Source organism: Plodia interpunctella, chromosome 22, assembly GCF_027563975.2.
Source record: "Plodia interpunctella isolate USDA-ARS_2022_Savannah chromosome 22, ilPloInte3.2, whole genome shotgun sequence".
In the NCBI taxonomy this organism is placed as follows: domain Eukaryota; kingdom Metazoa; phylum Arthropoda; class Insecta; order Lepidoptera; family Pyralidae; genus Plodia; species Plodia interpunctella.
The window spans coordinates 164,354-179,176 of NC_071315.1; the positions used below are offsets into that span (position 1 = coordinate 164,354).

General features: G+C 38.2%; 2 protein-coding genes across 4 annotated transcripts in view; one reads left to right on the forward strand and one right to left on the reverse strand.

The window, feature by feature from the left end:
• LOC128679988 (uncharacterized) overlaps positions 1 to 14,823 on the forward strand; it is a 118,767-nt gene that overhangs the window by 20,089 nt on the left and 83,855 nt on the right. For all 3 annotated transcript variants that reach the window (XR_008405797.1, XM_053762571.1, XM_053762573.1), the window contains exon 2: positions 8,423 to 8,529. The gene's annotated coding sequence lies outside the window, so the exon portion shown is untranslated. The remainder of the gene's footprint in view (positions 1 to 8,422; positions 8,530 to 14,823) is intronic.
• Positions 1,264 to 6,402, reverse strand: LOC128679812 (uncharacterized). The gene has a single exon (XM_053762269.1). The coding sequence runs from the start codon at positions 6,400 to 6,402 to the stop codon at positions 1,264 to 1,266; it is 5,139 nt and encodes a 1,712-aa protein (XP_053618244.1).

A 14,823-nucleotide genomic window follows, 5' to 3' on the forward strand; every position in this document is an offset into this window, starting at 1 on the left:
CACAGAAACTGGAATTACCTAATAATTAGAAGTGTCATCTACTAACATTACTAATATTCTAATATTACTCACCAAGTATGTAACTAATTATAAAAAACTATTTAAAAATAATTGGTTACTTATTAGGTATTGATTTTGAACAGTCGATGACAGAGATATTGGAGAAAAAGTCTCTTGACATTTCCTCCTATTTATAAAAAACGTGTTGCACTCCGGGAGCGCCGGCAGGAGTGAAAACTTGATACTAACGTTGTGCACTGTTGACGTCTTACGAATTTTCGATCAGGGTCACGTGTCCTGACGCGAGTTAAACATTTTTTACCCATCACAAAAAGTGCACAACGCCGCTAAAGAAGTTTTCACTTCAAAAAAGACAGCATGAAAGATTATGTATGTTTCGTCTAGTTCTGTCAATGTCAAAGTGACAAAAAATACTTTAGCTCGAAGAATGCTTTATATTTTTTATGAATAAAAGGGTTTTTCCCTTATTCGCATAACATGAGATTCTCAAAAAAGCAGATTATCAATATAGCCAAAGTACTTCATTTCTGTGTGTGTATTTGTATTTTTGATTAATGACTATAAGTTTATAGGTATTGTACGCGTCGTAAGGTTTACTTTCGTCTGCTTAGTTCCGGGGTTGGGAATTATTAAAATACACGTCTTTCCTTGCCACTGTTTATTGCGAACTGACTTTGATTTCTACAAACATGCAGTTATAAGGCTCGCCCGTATCTATGCATAGGTACTTATACATACATTGACAATATTGTGCTTGAATAGCGGAAATAGGCGCAACATGCCGCCCCCCTAAAAACGAAGTTTTTAATTACAGTTCCGAATGACAAGCCTTATTCTTATATCTCATCTATACATAACATGAAATTATCTTAACTTGCTTAATATAAACTAAAATCATACAGAAATACGAGTAAAATAAAACCACAAATTGTATGCATTAAATTTCCAACAAAAATCTCACTCGCATCGTTAACTAACATTTTTTTATTAAACTACCATCAATATGAAATAATACATCAACCATTTCATAGGAAACTAAAGGCCTATGCAAAACTACTTATAGAAAAAATGTGCCTCGAACAAGTAAACAACATTAAGGAGCTATCACACTTACACAATACCAGATTTTTTCAAATACAAGTCTGAGTTCTTAGAAATTTAACCTTTTGAACAAAATTAAATGTTTTACAGTATGACACTTCCACTTTGACACTCTGCACTCTTTGACACTTAACCTTTTTTTTATTCATTTATAGGAAGTTCACATATTTTTGACACTGAACGTTTGATTATTTTACCGCCCGTTCTAATACTATATACGCGACATATATTGTCTTCTCCTGGATGTTTATCCGTGATACGACCCAGTACCCATTTACAAGGTGGAAGATTTTCTTCTTTTAGCACAACGATGTCGCCAACTTGAAATTCCTTGTTTTGCTTAAACCACTTGGGCCTTTGTTGCAACCGTGACAAATACTCAGTCTGCCATTTACGCCAAAAGTTTTGCACCAATCTTTGTGAGTGTTGCCATCTCGATAAACGATTCCAATTGACATCCTTCAAATCTGGGTCAGGCACGTTCATGGGAGCTTCTCCTACGAGGAAATGTCCAGGGGTAAGTACATCCAAATTTTCTGCATCTGAGTCGTCGATGGGACATAATGGCCTAGAATTTAGGCATGCTTCAATTTGACATAGGGTGGTAGTCATTTCTTCAAAGGTTAAGTTCATGTTCAAGATTCTTCTTAAATGGTGTTTTATAGACTTCACCCCCGCCTCCCATAACCCGCCAAAATTTGGACTTAATGGAGGGTTGTAATGCCACTTTGTTCCATCGTCCGCTAATAAAGTTATAAGATTCTCTGGCATCTCAAGCTTGCTCTCGTTCCACATCTCTTGCAGCCGTTTGCCCGCGCCAACGAAATTTGTACCCCTATCACTCCAGATATGTCCACATCTACCTCTTCTCGCCACAAAACGTTTAAAGGCCCCTAAAAAGGAGTCTGTAGTTAAATCTCCGACCAGTTCGAGATGAACTGCCTTCGTTGACATACATATGAAAATGCAGATGTAGCCTTTTTCACATCTACTGCCTCTGCCTTTGGAACGTAATATTTGAAGAGGTCCAGCGAAATCTACACCGGAGTTATAAAAAGGACGTGCAGGCGACACTCTTTGTTTAGGTAAATCTCCCATCATTTGGCCACGAATTGTGGCTCTTTGTTTTGCACATATAAAACACTTCTGGATAGTCGTTGATACCAAAGTCTTAAGTCGGGTGATCCAGAAACGCGATCTTATGTAATTCATGGTAAGTTGTATTCCTCCGTGTAATGTTCTTTTATGAGCATCTAACACTATTAGTTTAGCTAAAGGGTTCGCTCTACTCATTATCATCGGATGTTTTCTGTTTTCAGGTATATCAGCATGTCGTAATCTACCTCCTACTCTTAGGATATTCCTGTCATCAAGGAAAGGGTTTAAATTTTTAATCTTACTTCTTCTTTCTATAGCTTTCCCTTGCTTCAAATAATTAATCTCGTTTCTGAACTCTTTATCTTGTACTATTCTAACACAATCTTCTAAACTTGTGCTTAATTCTTCCGGTGTAATAATATTGCTTTGTGACTCATTTTCATATTTTTTAAATCTCAGAAATCTTTTGCAATAGTTAATGGACTTGATCAGTTCCGTCAAATCTTCAAACTCTTCGAATTGGGTAAGTATTGTCTTTTCTTCATTTTCTTGTTCAATAATTTTCGTGTTTACATTAATCTGTTTTTTCTTTTCCAGGTCTACATCTCCATCTTCAACTTGACGCATATCTATTTCTTCTTTCTTTAACCACACTGGTCCTTCCCACCAAAGCTCATTCTCCTCTAATTCTGTCAAAACCATTCCTCTTGAGGCTAGGTCTGCAGGGTTATCTTGGGATTGGACGTGAAACCATTTAGTTCCAATATTATCCAAAATAGTCACCACTCGATTTCTTACAAAAGTTTGCCATCTTCCGGGATCTCCGCGCAGCCAGGACAAGACAATCGTGGAGTCTGTCCAAGCGTAGATACGTCCGATAGGTATGCGCATGGCTTCACTAATATGTTTTAGAAGCTTGGATAGCAAGACAGCTCCGCACAATTCCAACCTGGGGAGTGAGAGCGGTTTGAGAGGAGCAACACGAGTTCTTGCGGCTATTAATTCTGTTTGGATTTGCCCTTCTTCAGTCTTTACTCTAAGATATGCCACGGCCCCATAAGCTTTCATGGAGGCATCGCAGAAGCCATGTACCGATACGTCAGGTAAGTTTTCATTTGTTGTGTGTATCCATCTTTTTATCTCAATTCTTTGTAAATTTTCTAAGCTGTGTCTAATTTCTAACCATTTTCCTTGTATTTCAGGTGACAAAGCTTCATCCCAGGTAACACGTTCCAACCATAATCTTTGCAGCAGTAATTTTGCAGGAAGCAACGCAGGTGCCAACCAGCCAAGAGGATCGAAGATGTAATGTATTTCGGCGAGTATGCTCCGTTTAGTGGTTCTTTCAGATTGTGGAGGTAAGTTGCTATTATATTTCAGCTTGTCCTCATGGAGATTCCAGGACAGACCTAGAGCACGGACGATCCCGCCATGTAAATCAACTGTCACCTTTGTACTTATATCTTTAGGATTGAACTCTTTCAACACATCCATGCTGTTGGACGACCACTTTTGCAGTATAAAGCCTCCCTTTCTAAGTATATTTGAAATATCACGGGCCACTTCTATTGCCTTTTCGACAGAATCTTGTCCGGACATCAAGTCGTCCATCCAAAAATCCGACTTGATAGCTTTAGCTGCTTCTGGGTATGCGTCGCCTTCATCTTTGGCTATTTGCTGAAGCGTTCTAACTGCTAGGTAAGGGGCAGATGCAGTTCCAAAGGTTACCGTAAGTAGTCGATAGGCTTTAACTGGAGATTTTACATCGCTTCGCCATAATATTCTTTGGTATTCAGCATCTTCTGGCGTAACAAGCACTTGGCGATACATCTTCTGTACATCTGCAATGTATGCAACCTTTTTCATTCGAAATCTCATAACTAACGATCTCATGTCTTCTTGAAGTTGAGGTCCAACCATCAAATCATCATTTAAAGTGACTGCGTTGGAGTCTTGCGATGACGCATTGAAAACAATTCTTACTTTTGTTGTCTCACTGGAGTCTTTAATTACAGCGTGATGAGGCAGGTAAACTGAAGGCTTCTCTATTTCATCCTCAGGTACTTCTTCCATATGCTTTAACGTGATATATTCTTCGATAACTTCGTTGTATGCCTTTCTTTGTTCACCATTCTTCTCTAAGCGCCTTTCCATTTGCTGTAGTCTCTTTCTTGCTATTTCTTTTGTATTTCCATTTATTGTTCTTGGAGGTTCTGTCTTCAAGGGTAACTTTACTACATATCTTCCATCGTTGTTTCTTTGATAAGTCTCTTCATATATTTTCTCACATAATGCTTCTTCTTTAGTTAGTTTCTTACTATCATTGCTATCTATTTCCCACAACTTATATAATATCTCGTCTTCGTCTATTTGATGGTGCATAACTGTCATTGCTTCTTCTGAAGTGTAGCTGCGAATTTGTCCGAAGAGAATCCACCCGAGACTTGTTTCTTGAGCACAGGGGGTGCCTGGAGGTCCCTTGATAAAATTGTTTCTTAAGATTTGAGCATACACTCCTACGCCTAACAGTAAATCTATCCTCCCTGGTTGGTTGAAACTTGGATCTGCCAGAGTGAGGTTAGCTAAATGAGGCCAGGCGTGTGATTGGTATCCGAACGATTTGTTTGGTAGCTTCGAAGTCAAGCGTGTAGGCAAGACATATGCCTTCACGGGAAGTAGGAATTTGTCATCGTATCTTGACAGAAGTTGAAATTGTACCTCATGTTGAACTTCTGCTTGGGTGGTTCCTACCCCAGTTATAGTTCCTCGCGCTGTTGTCTTCTTTAATCTAAGTAGTTGTGTCGCCCTTTCCGAAATAAAACTTGCTTGGGATCCTTGATCTATTAAGGCGCGCAACGTGATCGTTCGGCTTCCACCATCTCTTACAGGTATCAATGCTGTCGCTAGTAATGTTGTGGACTTTATCTTTGTCATATGTGAAGATATTATAGTTTTCACTTCAATGGGTTCGCTTTCTTCTATTACAGGATTCTGCTGAGGAACTTGATGGAGTAGCGTGTGGTGGCGTCTTCTACATTCTTTACATAACACCCTTAATCGACATCTCCTAGCAGAATGGCCCGGAACCAAACAGTTGAAACATAAGTTCTTTTCTTTTGCTATCTTGCTTCTATCTTCAGTGCTGAGTGAAGTAAATTCTTTGCAATGGCAAAGCTTATGGTCTTCGTTACATACTACACAGGTTTTAGCTGGTGCAGGTGCGGATACATGGAATGCTTTTTCTTTTACAGGTTTACTCTCTTTTATTGCAGGCGCTAATGATGATGTAATCAACTCCAAGGTACGAAATTTAGCTTCTAAGAAGTTCTTTAACTCTTGCCAGGTAGGTAGCCTTTCAGAATCTGGTTTGTAGATATGATCTTCCCAAAGTTTACGTGTTTCTAGATCTAGTTTCTGTGTAACCATGTAGATGATAATCGGATCCCACGATTCTGTAGATACTTGCAGGTTGCCAAGACTATTGAGACATTCAGCAGTTGTGTCTACCAAGTTTTTAATCTGGGCTGCCATCGGAGTGGTAAGTTTCTTTAAATTAAATAATCTTTTCAAAAGAGAGTTGATAATAAGGCGTTTGTTTCCATACCGTTGTTTCAGAATTTCCCATGCCTGTTCATAGTTGTTTTCGGTAACGGTTATGTGTTTCAGCAGTGCTTCGGCTTCTCCAGCTATGCTCGTCTTTAAATAGTGCAGCTTTTGAACTTTTGTTAAAGCGGTGTTTTGATGTATCAGCGATGTGAACAAATCATTGAAGGTTGGCCATTCTTCATATTGACCAGCAAAAGTCGGAAGTTTAATCCAGGGAAGCTTTACTTGTGGGACTGTAGCTTGATCAGATAAGTGGGTTTCCTTCGATTGTATAAACGTCATCATTGTATCTTTCAAGTCACCAATAGTACATAGGTATAATTCTTCCATTAAGTAATATTGTTCTTTGGAAAAATATGGAATACTTTCACGATTTTCCTTCGGTACAGCTTTAATTAGTGCTTGATGATATGATTTGAACGATTGCCAGTCTTCTTCAATGGATTTTAGTCGCGCTTCAATGTATCCCTTAGTCCGACGCTGTTGGGGGCATTTCTTCATATTTATCTGTGCTTTCTTTATCACATTAGCCTTTTCTTCTAATAAACTTAACAATTCTTCACTTGAAAGACTCATCTTGAAAAATTAATAAAGTTGTCACTTAACTTCAAAATAATTGTTACAATGTGTTAGCTCCTTTATAATATTTCTTAATGAGGAATGCCGTCCGTCTTTGTTCGCTTATCTTGGGTCGTCGCAGGTAAATCTTCTGGAGTCCGGCTCGATGTCGACCAAATGTACGCGTCGTAAGGTTTACTTTCGTCTGCTTAGTTCCGGGGTTGGGAATTATTAAAATACACGTCTTTCCTTGCCACTGTTTATTGCGAACTGACTTTGATTTCTACAAACATGCAGTTATAAGGCTCGCCCGTATCTATGCATAGGTACTTATACATACATTGACAATATTGTGCTTGAATAGCGGAAATAGGCGCAACAGGTATTTTAAGTCAATAAAGTAAATAATTCATTAATTTTTATTTCACCTGTCACGTCAGCGTAATGGTAGATGGAGTAAACCTCTAACTGAGTGGACAGGACAAGGCAAGGACAGGGGAAACCTGCAATGAGATGGACAACAACCGTGCGAAGAGGAGAAATAGTAGGAAAATAGTACCAGTGTACTACTTTCAGTGACTCCGACAAGTAGTGGTGGAGGAAACTGTGGTAACGCTCAGGAGAGAGAGAGAGAAAGAGAGAGAAGATAATGCATTCTGCAGCACGTTGCACGACATCATCAATTTGAAAGTTAGCAGCAGTCTGCTGTAGTGTACTTTTAAGTAATTTTTTTACATCAATAAGTGATATGTATATTCCCAATTGAATAAAGAATTTTAAATTTGAAAATGCCGATTATTTCAATTCACTGTATTTTTAGAAAAGCAAATCCTAGGGCAGTCCGGCTCCATCCAAGCGCATCAAGATTCCACTCGGCTGGTCTTCGTATTCCATTTTCCACACATGTGGCCGACTGGCATCGATATCCGATCGACCAAGCGTTTATACAAGACCAGTTAGTAATGGCCGTCTCTCCCGTTTGGGGTGGACAGGACCTTGGACTTATCCGATTTATTAAAAATGTTTTTTTTTTACAAGCTTTTGTTTATTATCTGTCCGTCTGTCTGTAATCAAAGAGAAATCTTTCACTTGTCCTTTACCGGCTTAACACTATCGGCGAACTCTCGATGCCAACGCGAATGGTTTAATTTTGATTGAACATTGCTTACCTATAGTTATAGTATGAGTGCAGCAAAGTTTGCCGAACTGTTCAGCGGTAGTAATAGCCGGGTCTATATACATTTTCCACATCACTTCAGTTTCTATGACAATATATTATAATGATAAGCATGAACAACCAAGGATCGGTCCCGACGAGGGCACTCCTCAACTGGTTATTGAAACTACACAATTGTGACAAGGTTACAAGGTTTAAAATTGACGTCGTTGCCACCATCGAATGAATCAAACCTTTCAAATTCAAATTCAAATTCAAATCATTTATTCAGAAATTAGACCTTCACAGGCACTTTTTCTCGTCAATCTTTAAATTTATAGTTATTTCTCACAAGCTAGAAACTACTGGCATTTCGGAACGACCACTGCTGAGAAGAAATGCCGAAAGAAACTCATTTGAACAGTGTTGGTCCCTATCATGCCAGATCGGCTTACCATTATTGTTTCTTACAAAAAATTTTTTTTTTCTTTTCTTTCTAATAATATATAAAAGTACATAATGTACATAGTCAAAAGATTTCTATGTGGAAGAGATGAATAGCCCTGCTGTGATGGCTAAGGTAATCGCTCTAATAAATATGAGTCTATATTTAGGCTGAGACACGCACAGATTTGGTGGTCCAAATCTGTGCTGTGCAGAGCGGCCGGCCGTAACGTAGCTAGGTTTCGAACAGCAATTCTATTGGTTTAATATTTGGCAGTCGTACCATACTTGAATGGCTTCACAAGAACTCTATCAAGTCAGATGAAGTACATTAATTAGGCACTAGGTGAACGGATGAGCCATTGATTTCGGGGATATTTTCGGGTATTTGTCTGCGGTTGTACAGGTGATTAATGTGTTTTCTCTTTGTCCCCGCAGATGTGGGGGCACGCGGAGTGACCACGGACGGGCTGCTCAGCGCCCTGGCCCGCCTGCGCCGCGCCCCGCCCCCCATCCCACACCCCTCGGCTCATTCGCCACGCTCTGTAAGTATTTATTTTTATACTATCAATCAGGCATGCGCGGTCCACCTGATGGCAAGTGGTGATCACAGCATATGGACGCCCGCAACACTAAGGTTTGTGGCCACAGTAACCTGTAATTACACTGCCTCCCTGTGATTTTCTTGTTTTCCCTGGCCAGTGTTGTGGCCGGTGGAATGGTATATCTCGTGGCCATATCGTAGACTTGCTCTAAGATTGCTATAGGCTATTATATTTTTTTATATTTTATCTCAAAATTCCCACGGAAGCGAAGCCCCGGGCAACATCTACTGACTATATAAATGAGTGCCTCAAAAGATAAAGTGAATTCTTAAAGGATCACTTTATCACTTTGTTCTTCTGTCAACCCTTTTTTCTCAGGCGTACGACGGACAGACATACAGATATGTTAAACTTAATTCACTTCCATCAGTAGTCGGGGGTTTAAAAGACACTTTTTAAAATATTTTCTGCTTCAAATTGGTACTGCATACTATCGGCAACGGTTTAAGTCTCACGCTTACCGATATTCAATACAAAGTATTACGTATCTTCAAAAATAAAGTAGAAAATATCGTAGACTTGCTCACTCCATGAAATGATCATTAATTTCATGAAATTATCTAACGGTACGGGCCATTTTGAAGCCCCTACGGGGTAGGGGTGTTATAAGTTTGACTGCTAAGTGTGTCTGTATGTTTGTCTGTGTACGTGTGACCGTAGCTCATCAACGGACGAACCGATTTGGATGCGGTTTTTTTACAGCCGTTCAAAAGTTGTAGCGAAATGAATATTGAAAGTCGGGGGCTTTTTAATTTGTCGAACAAATAATAATTATTTTATTTCAGCTCATCAAGTGTTGAACGACATGGGCAGAGTTAGGTAATCATATAATGATCGTACAAAATCAAATCATTGATTAAATCCACGCATGGTCCATCATTTCCCTCAAACTCGGTATTTGATTTTGTATGGAACAATTGATATTTTTTGATGGCTGATTTCGTGGTTGTTCCCATACGAAAAGTTGTTTAGCATCATGGACTGAGTATATGTAGACAAAACATTGTATAAAAAGCAATGTAAATAATGTATAAAAAGTCACCTTGTATAAGCACTTAACAGTTACAATTGGGTTTTCGTTACATAATATATATCCAAGCTTCGCTTGTGTGTCCTAAGTGCATATTCATTGATTATCAATAAATGAGGCGGCTATTCACAGACGTGCTAACAACATCGATTCTAACAAGCATAATCGAATAGGCGTTAACTCGATGGTCGACGGTAACTCGACTACGATTCTCATCGCTATCACATTATGTTTGCTGATGATTTAATAGGCACAGACTGGGCGAGCTGGATGATAATCTATACTATTATTACAAAGAGGTAAGCGTTTGTGAGATTGTATGTTTGAGGCGAGTGATATCCGAACTACTGAACCGATTTGAAAAATTCTTTCACCATTAGAAAGGTACATTATACAAGATTGCTATAGGCTATTATATTTTTTTATATTTTATCTCAAAATTCCCACGGAAGCGAAGCCCCGGGCAACATCTACTGACTATATAAATGAGTGCCTCAAAAGATAAATTGAATTCTTAAAGGATCACTTTATCACTTTGTTCTTCTGTCAACCCTTTTTTTCAGGCGTACGACGGACAGACATACAGATATTTTAAACTTAATTCCCTTTCATCTGTAGTCGGGGGTTTAAAAGACACAAAGTATTTCCGGCTTCAAATTGGTACTATCGGCAACGGTTTAAGTCTCACGCTTACCGATATTCAATACAAAGTATTACGTATCTTCAAAAATAAAGTAGAAAATATCCTTAAATAGGCTTTAAGTTGACTTTAAGTGAAGCTCTTTGCAGCCTTAGTGCACATTGCGTCGTTTATTGCATTACCCCCGCTCTCCTAACCTCACCTCACCCCCTGGCCCGCTTGGCTCCGGAGTCGGGAGTGGAGTTCTCAAAGGTTTGGTCAAAAGTTGCTTTTACTTCTTTATTCTATCTTTATATGTATATAGTACTTATTCCTATATGTAATCGACACTATACTGTTGAGAAACAATTAAGCTTGTGTTATGGATCCAGGCTTGATCCAGTATGTAAATGTGTGAATCTGGTACATTGTACTTTTCATAGACCACCATTACCTACTGAAACTGAAGGAAAATATCTGTCATTTTATTTCAAAGGTTTTTTCGAAATACAATTTGAAGGCAACACTATCGGAATACCAACTTCGTCCGATACGTTCGAGCGCACGCAATAGCGATTGTGATTATTTGTGAACGCGGAACAACCTTCAAAAATTGGAAAAATTGATGAAATTAACTTGGGACTCTGCACTTTACCTATGAAAGAGAATGACAAAACGCTCGGAAATCAAATTAGAGAGAGAGAGAGAGAGAGAGATCGTCCAGATTTTCGAATCTCAAAGGATACAAAAAAGTAAAATCGAATCGATCCTCAATTCTGAAACTTCAAAGTCTCTGATTGAATCACAATGATTTTAAAATTCAACCAATCATATTTTTTCTCAAAGCTCTCGATAGCTCCTTTGAGCTTCATAAGCTCGGTCGTGGGCAGCCGGCCGGAAGATAAGATTACTTCTATGCTACTAGGCTTGGAGCTTCGGTGCTGAAATACGGGTCAGTCTCACATTCATTTTATTTATTTATTTTCAGTTAAAACCATAAAAAGTACGTAGTCTATGTTACTCCTGAACGTTTCGTCTATCTCTGTGTAATTACAAACAAAAAACTTTTTTCCCCTCATAATATTAGTATGGATTGAACAGTTTCAAGCCTCATGTCCATGAGGACTAGAACTTCATAGGGCCATAGGTGTTTCCATAAACACCTTTGATATTTTTTAGGAATTTCCCGATCAGACCACTTGTCGAGATTTAAATGACCAAGCAAACTAAGCCGTCAGATGCCTTTATTTTAGGCGACTTCCATAAAATCGGACAATACAGCAACAGTAATCGATAAGATATAAAGCGATTTTTTACATAGGCGTGATGCGTGTAAAAATATCTTGCATAAAATCTTAATTTTTTTCAATAGAATTTCACCCAATAAGTGAGTCCTCCGAATGCTGTCAAGCTTTAATTATATTATGTCTGACCTCCACCTTCCGTGAAGGGCCTTGTTAAAACCCTTCGAAGGGGTGCGGGCTAATTGAGAAATAAAAAGAGCGACCAAGGGCGAGTGCTCGTTTGAGGGAGACGAGATTTTTTTGCTAGTTCCTGAGAATAGTTTTGAGAAATTTAGTGAAATATTCGCTTAATTTGTTCTTCTATTACTTGAGAATTTTGGGAAAAGAGTTTTTACCTCCTAGTTTGTTTCTCTACTTCGCACAGTCTTCAGCAACCTTGCTAGCCATACTCGGCACTGATTTAGTTTTGGGAAGGAACCTATCTAGGTACTATTTTTTCCTTATTCATATTCACATTATTGTTAACACTAGTCACTAAGTGACACATAATTATATATCTCAAGTCAGTTATGATAAAAATTGCCCAAATAAATTGCCATGCCAGCAATTTTTTCGTATATATCGTGAGATCAATATCTGAAGGGGATCCTGCACGGTCAAGGGCACTCCAAACGGATTCCTGAGGGCTATCGAGTCTAAGCTTACTGAGATAATAAGAAATCCGTTGGTTGGTTTAGCGATTTTAGGCCATTGTTTTTTCTTATGCTAGCTCCACACTGACGCCGAACTCAGACACGAGATCGTCCAAGTTTGGCAAACAGTTCGACGACAAGGTGGAGCCGGCTTTAGACACTGTATTGAATAGGAAAGAGTATAATTATATAGATATAGATTATAATAAAATATATTGTATATTTAAGTATAGGTACTTACATAGTTACCTATATCAGCATACCTAGACTAGTTTTATGTTATCCTGAAAATTTCATGCTAGTGGAGTCGCAGACAAACACATGCTGTGCAGGTATGATATGAGGTCTAGAAAATATGAGAAAATAAAGTGGTAAAAAACCTATACCCATAGGTACTTCTAATTATCATTATAATGAAAGGAACGTAGGTACGAACGAGGTAAATACAACGATTTATTTAGTTGTTTCACTTTAATGTTAATGCCTGCTTAACTATTGAGAACGTAAATACCACAATGTGCAGATTTGCTATATTATTTCTTGCAGGCGCTGAGCAATAAATCTGGCTGTAACAAACATGTGGTTTAGAGTATTGTGGTTTGGCTCGACACAGTGCCAACCTGGCTTATTTATGTAGCAAATACAATTTGCTGCCAAATACACAGCGGGTTTGCTAAGCTAATGTAAAGAATTTGTTACTTACAATTTAGATATAGCTATACTATTTCCTGAAAGTTACTTGTAAACGTCGAGTTTTGTTGATTATTATTAGATACAATTAAAGTAATGCCTTGGTAGCTCTCAAGAATAATTATTAAAAATTATCTTAAAAAAATACAAGAAAATACTCTGCATCTGCATGATGCATCATTCGTATCCTAGAATAGCCATCCCATTCTGTCTGTATGGTGATACAACTAGCGACACAGTTTGTTCAGGCCGCACGATATTTGCTAACCCAAGACCATGTCTTGTGGGACGTGATGTGAATTTCTGTGGCATAGATTTATATTATGACAGATATCGCAAGCCGCGTTTGAGGCGTGTGCCCTAATTAAGCCTAGAATTGAACTACTATAGTCTGTAGCCTGGGTAGGCGTGTATGTGTCTATGTGTCTCACTAACCTCACAGTACAATCACAGCCGAATCTTTAAAATCGTATAACTAGCCCCATACTATCGCCGAACTCTGATAGATGGCGACGAGAATGCTAACATTGCGTAGTTCCTATGCGTGCGTTTTATTTCCCGCAATGAAAGAACAACAATGTATGCTGAACCGCCAAAGTTTGGCGTTTATCGTCAGTGTCGGCATAACGTTTTTTTACGCTGAGCCCAATGAAATATACAGTCCCGATGGCAAGAAAGCCGAGCGTGCCGTTACGAGGTTACTGTCAGCACACGGAGTACGGATAGCAGACACTCACTTGACGCGATTTCAATATTGCACCTCCAATAAGTAAAGCATTAAATAAAGTAAAGCATTAAATTAAAAGTAAGGTATTAAATAAAGTAAAAATGGCTTTTCTTGCAGTAATTAATATTATAAGATGATGCGTCAATGGGCTTTTTAATTATTTAAATGATCTAAAAAGATTTGAATATCCGTGTTTTGTACTACTAAGCTAGCAAACAGGCATGAGGCGCCAGAAAAAGTGGCTTCTTACAAATCCAAATAATATTGTTTTATTTTAATGCGAAATATTATAAGTAAAACTTTTTATCTGCCCCATCTAGTATTTCATAGGTAGATACATATCATGCCGTAAAAATAGCAGGTCGATTTTTTATTTGCGAAAATGCGACATCTAGCCTAAATAAATCTACCGTCTTTTGGCAAATTATTGGCGTGACAATGTCTTACTCTGTATCCTTGTTTATACACAAATTGACACAAAATAATATAATAATAAAACTTATAACTTATAAGGCTACGTTATTCAGGATGCCGCGAGTAAGGAGTTATGGTTGAATAAAAACTCACATTAGCATTTAACATCACCTGAAAATATTTATATTCTTCAAAGAAAAAGGCTTGGCTCTGAAGTTTTTTCTTTGTATTATAGACTCATGCTTTATAAGGATGTACGGTTGGTTACAAAAGTCCATTCATATTTTTGAACCATAGATATTACTTTTGAACCTTTATTACGTTCAATATGGACTTTTCCAGCCGACCGTACTTAAGTTATTAAAAATATACCAAGGTACTCAAAAGACAGAAAAAGAAATAAACTTTGAAAGAATAAGACTAATCACCGTTTTAAAAAGTGGACGATTGATGGACGATAAAATGATGTATTATATGAATTTTATAGCCTGAACGTAAGATTGCGTTCGGAACGCAATGTTAAAGCCCCAAATAGAAAAGAGGAAGAGAGTTAACGAAGAATTTTAGGCTTAAGTTTTAAGCTTAAGTCTATTTAGACTGGCCGAATTAGCGTATGTCACTCCACAGGACATGATGCAAAGGACCAAGGAGATATTTACGTGGAAATATGCTTTTGTCCAGAATATGCAATAGCTATAGCTACTAAAATTAAGCTCAGCTGGCCTACCATCGACTTTAACGGAACGATTCCAATGCAAACTCGGTTCAATTTAGGAACCTTAAATGAATCGCATTCATACCAAAAATTAAGTCGATTG

Coding starts and splice junctions, on each gene's coding strand:
- LOC128679812 (XM_053762269.1), bottom strand. CDS start 6,402: ATGAGTCTTTCAAGTGAAGAATTGTTAAGTTTATTAGAAGAAAAGGCT.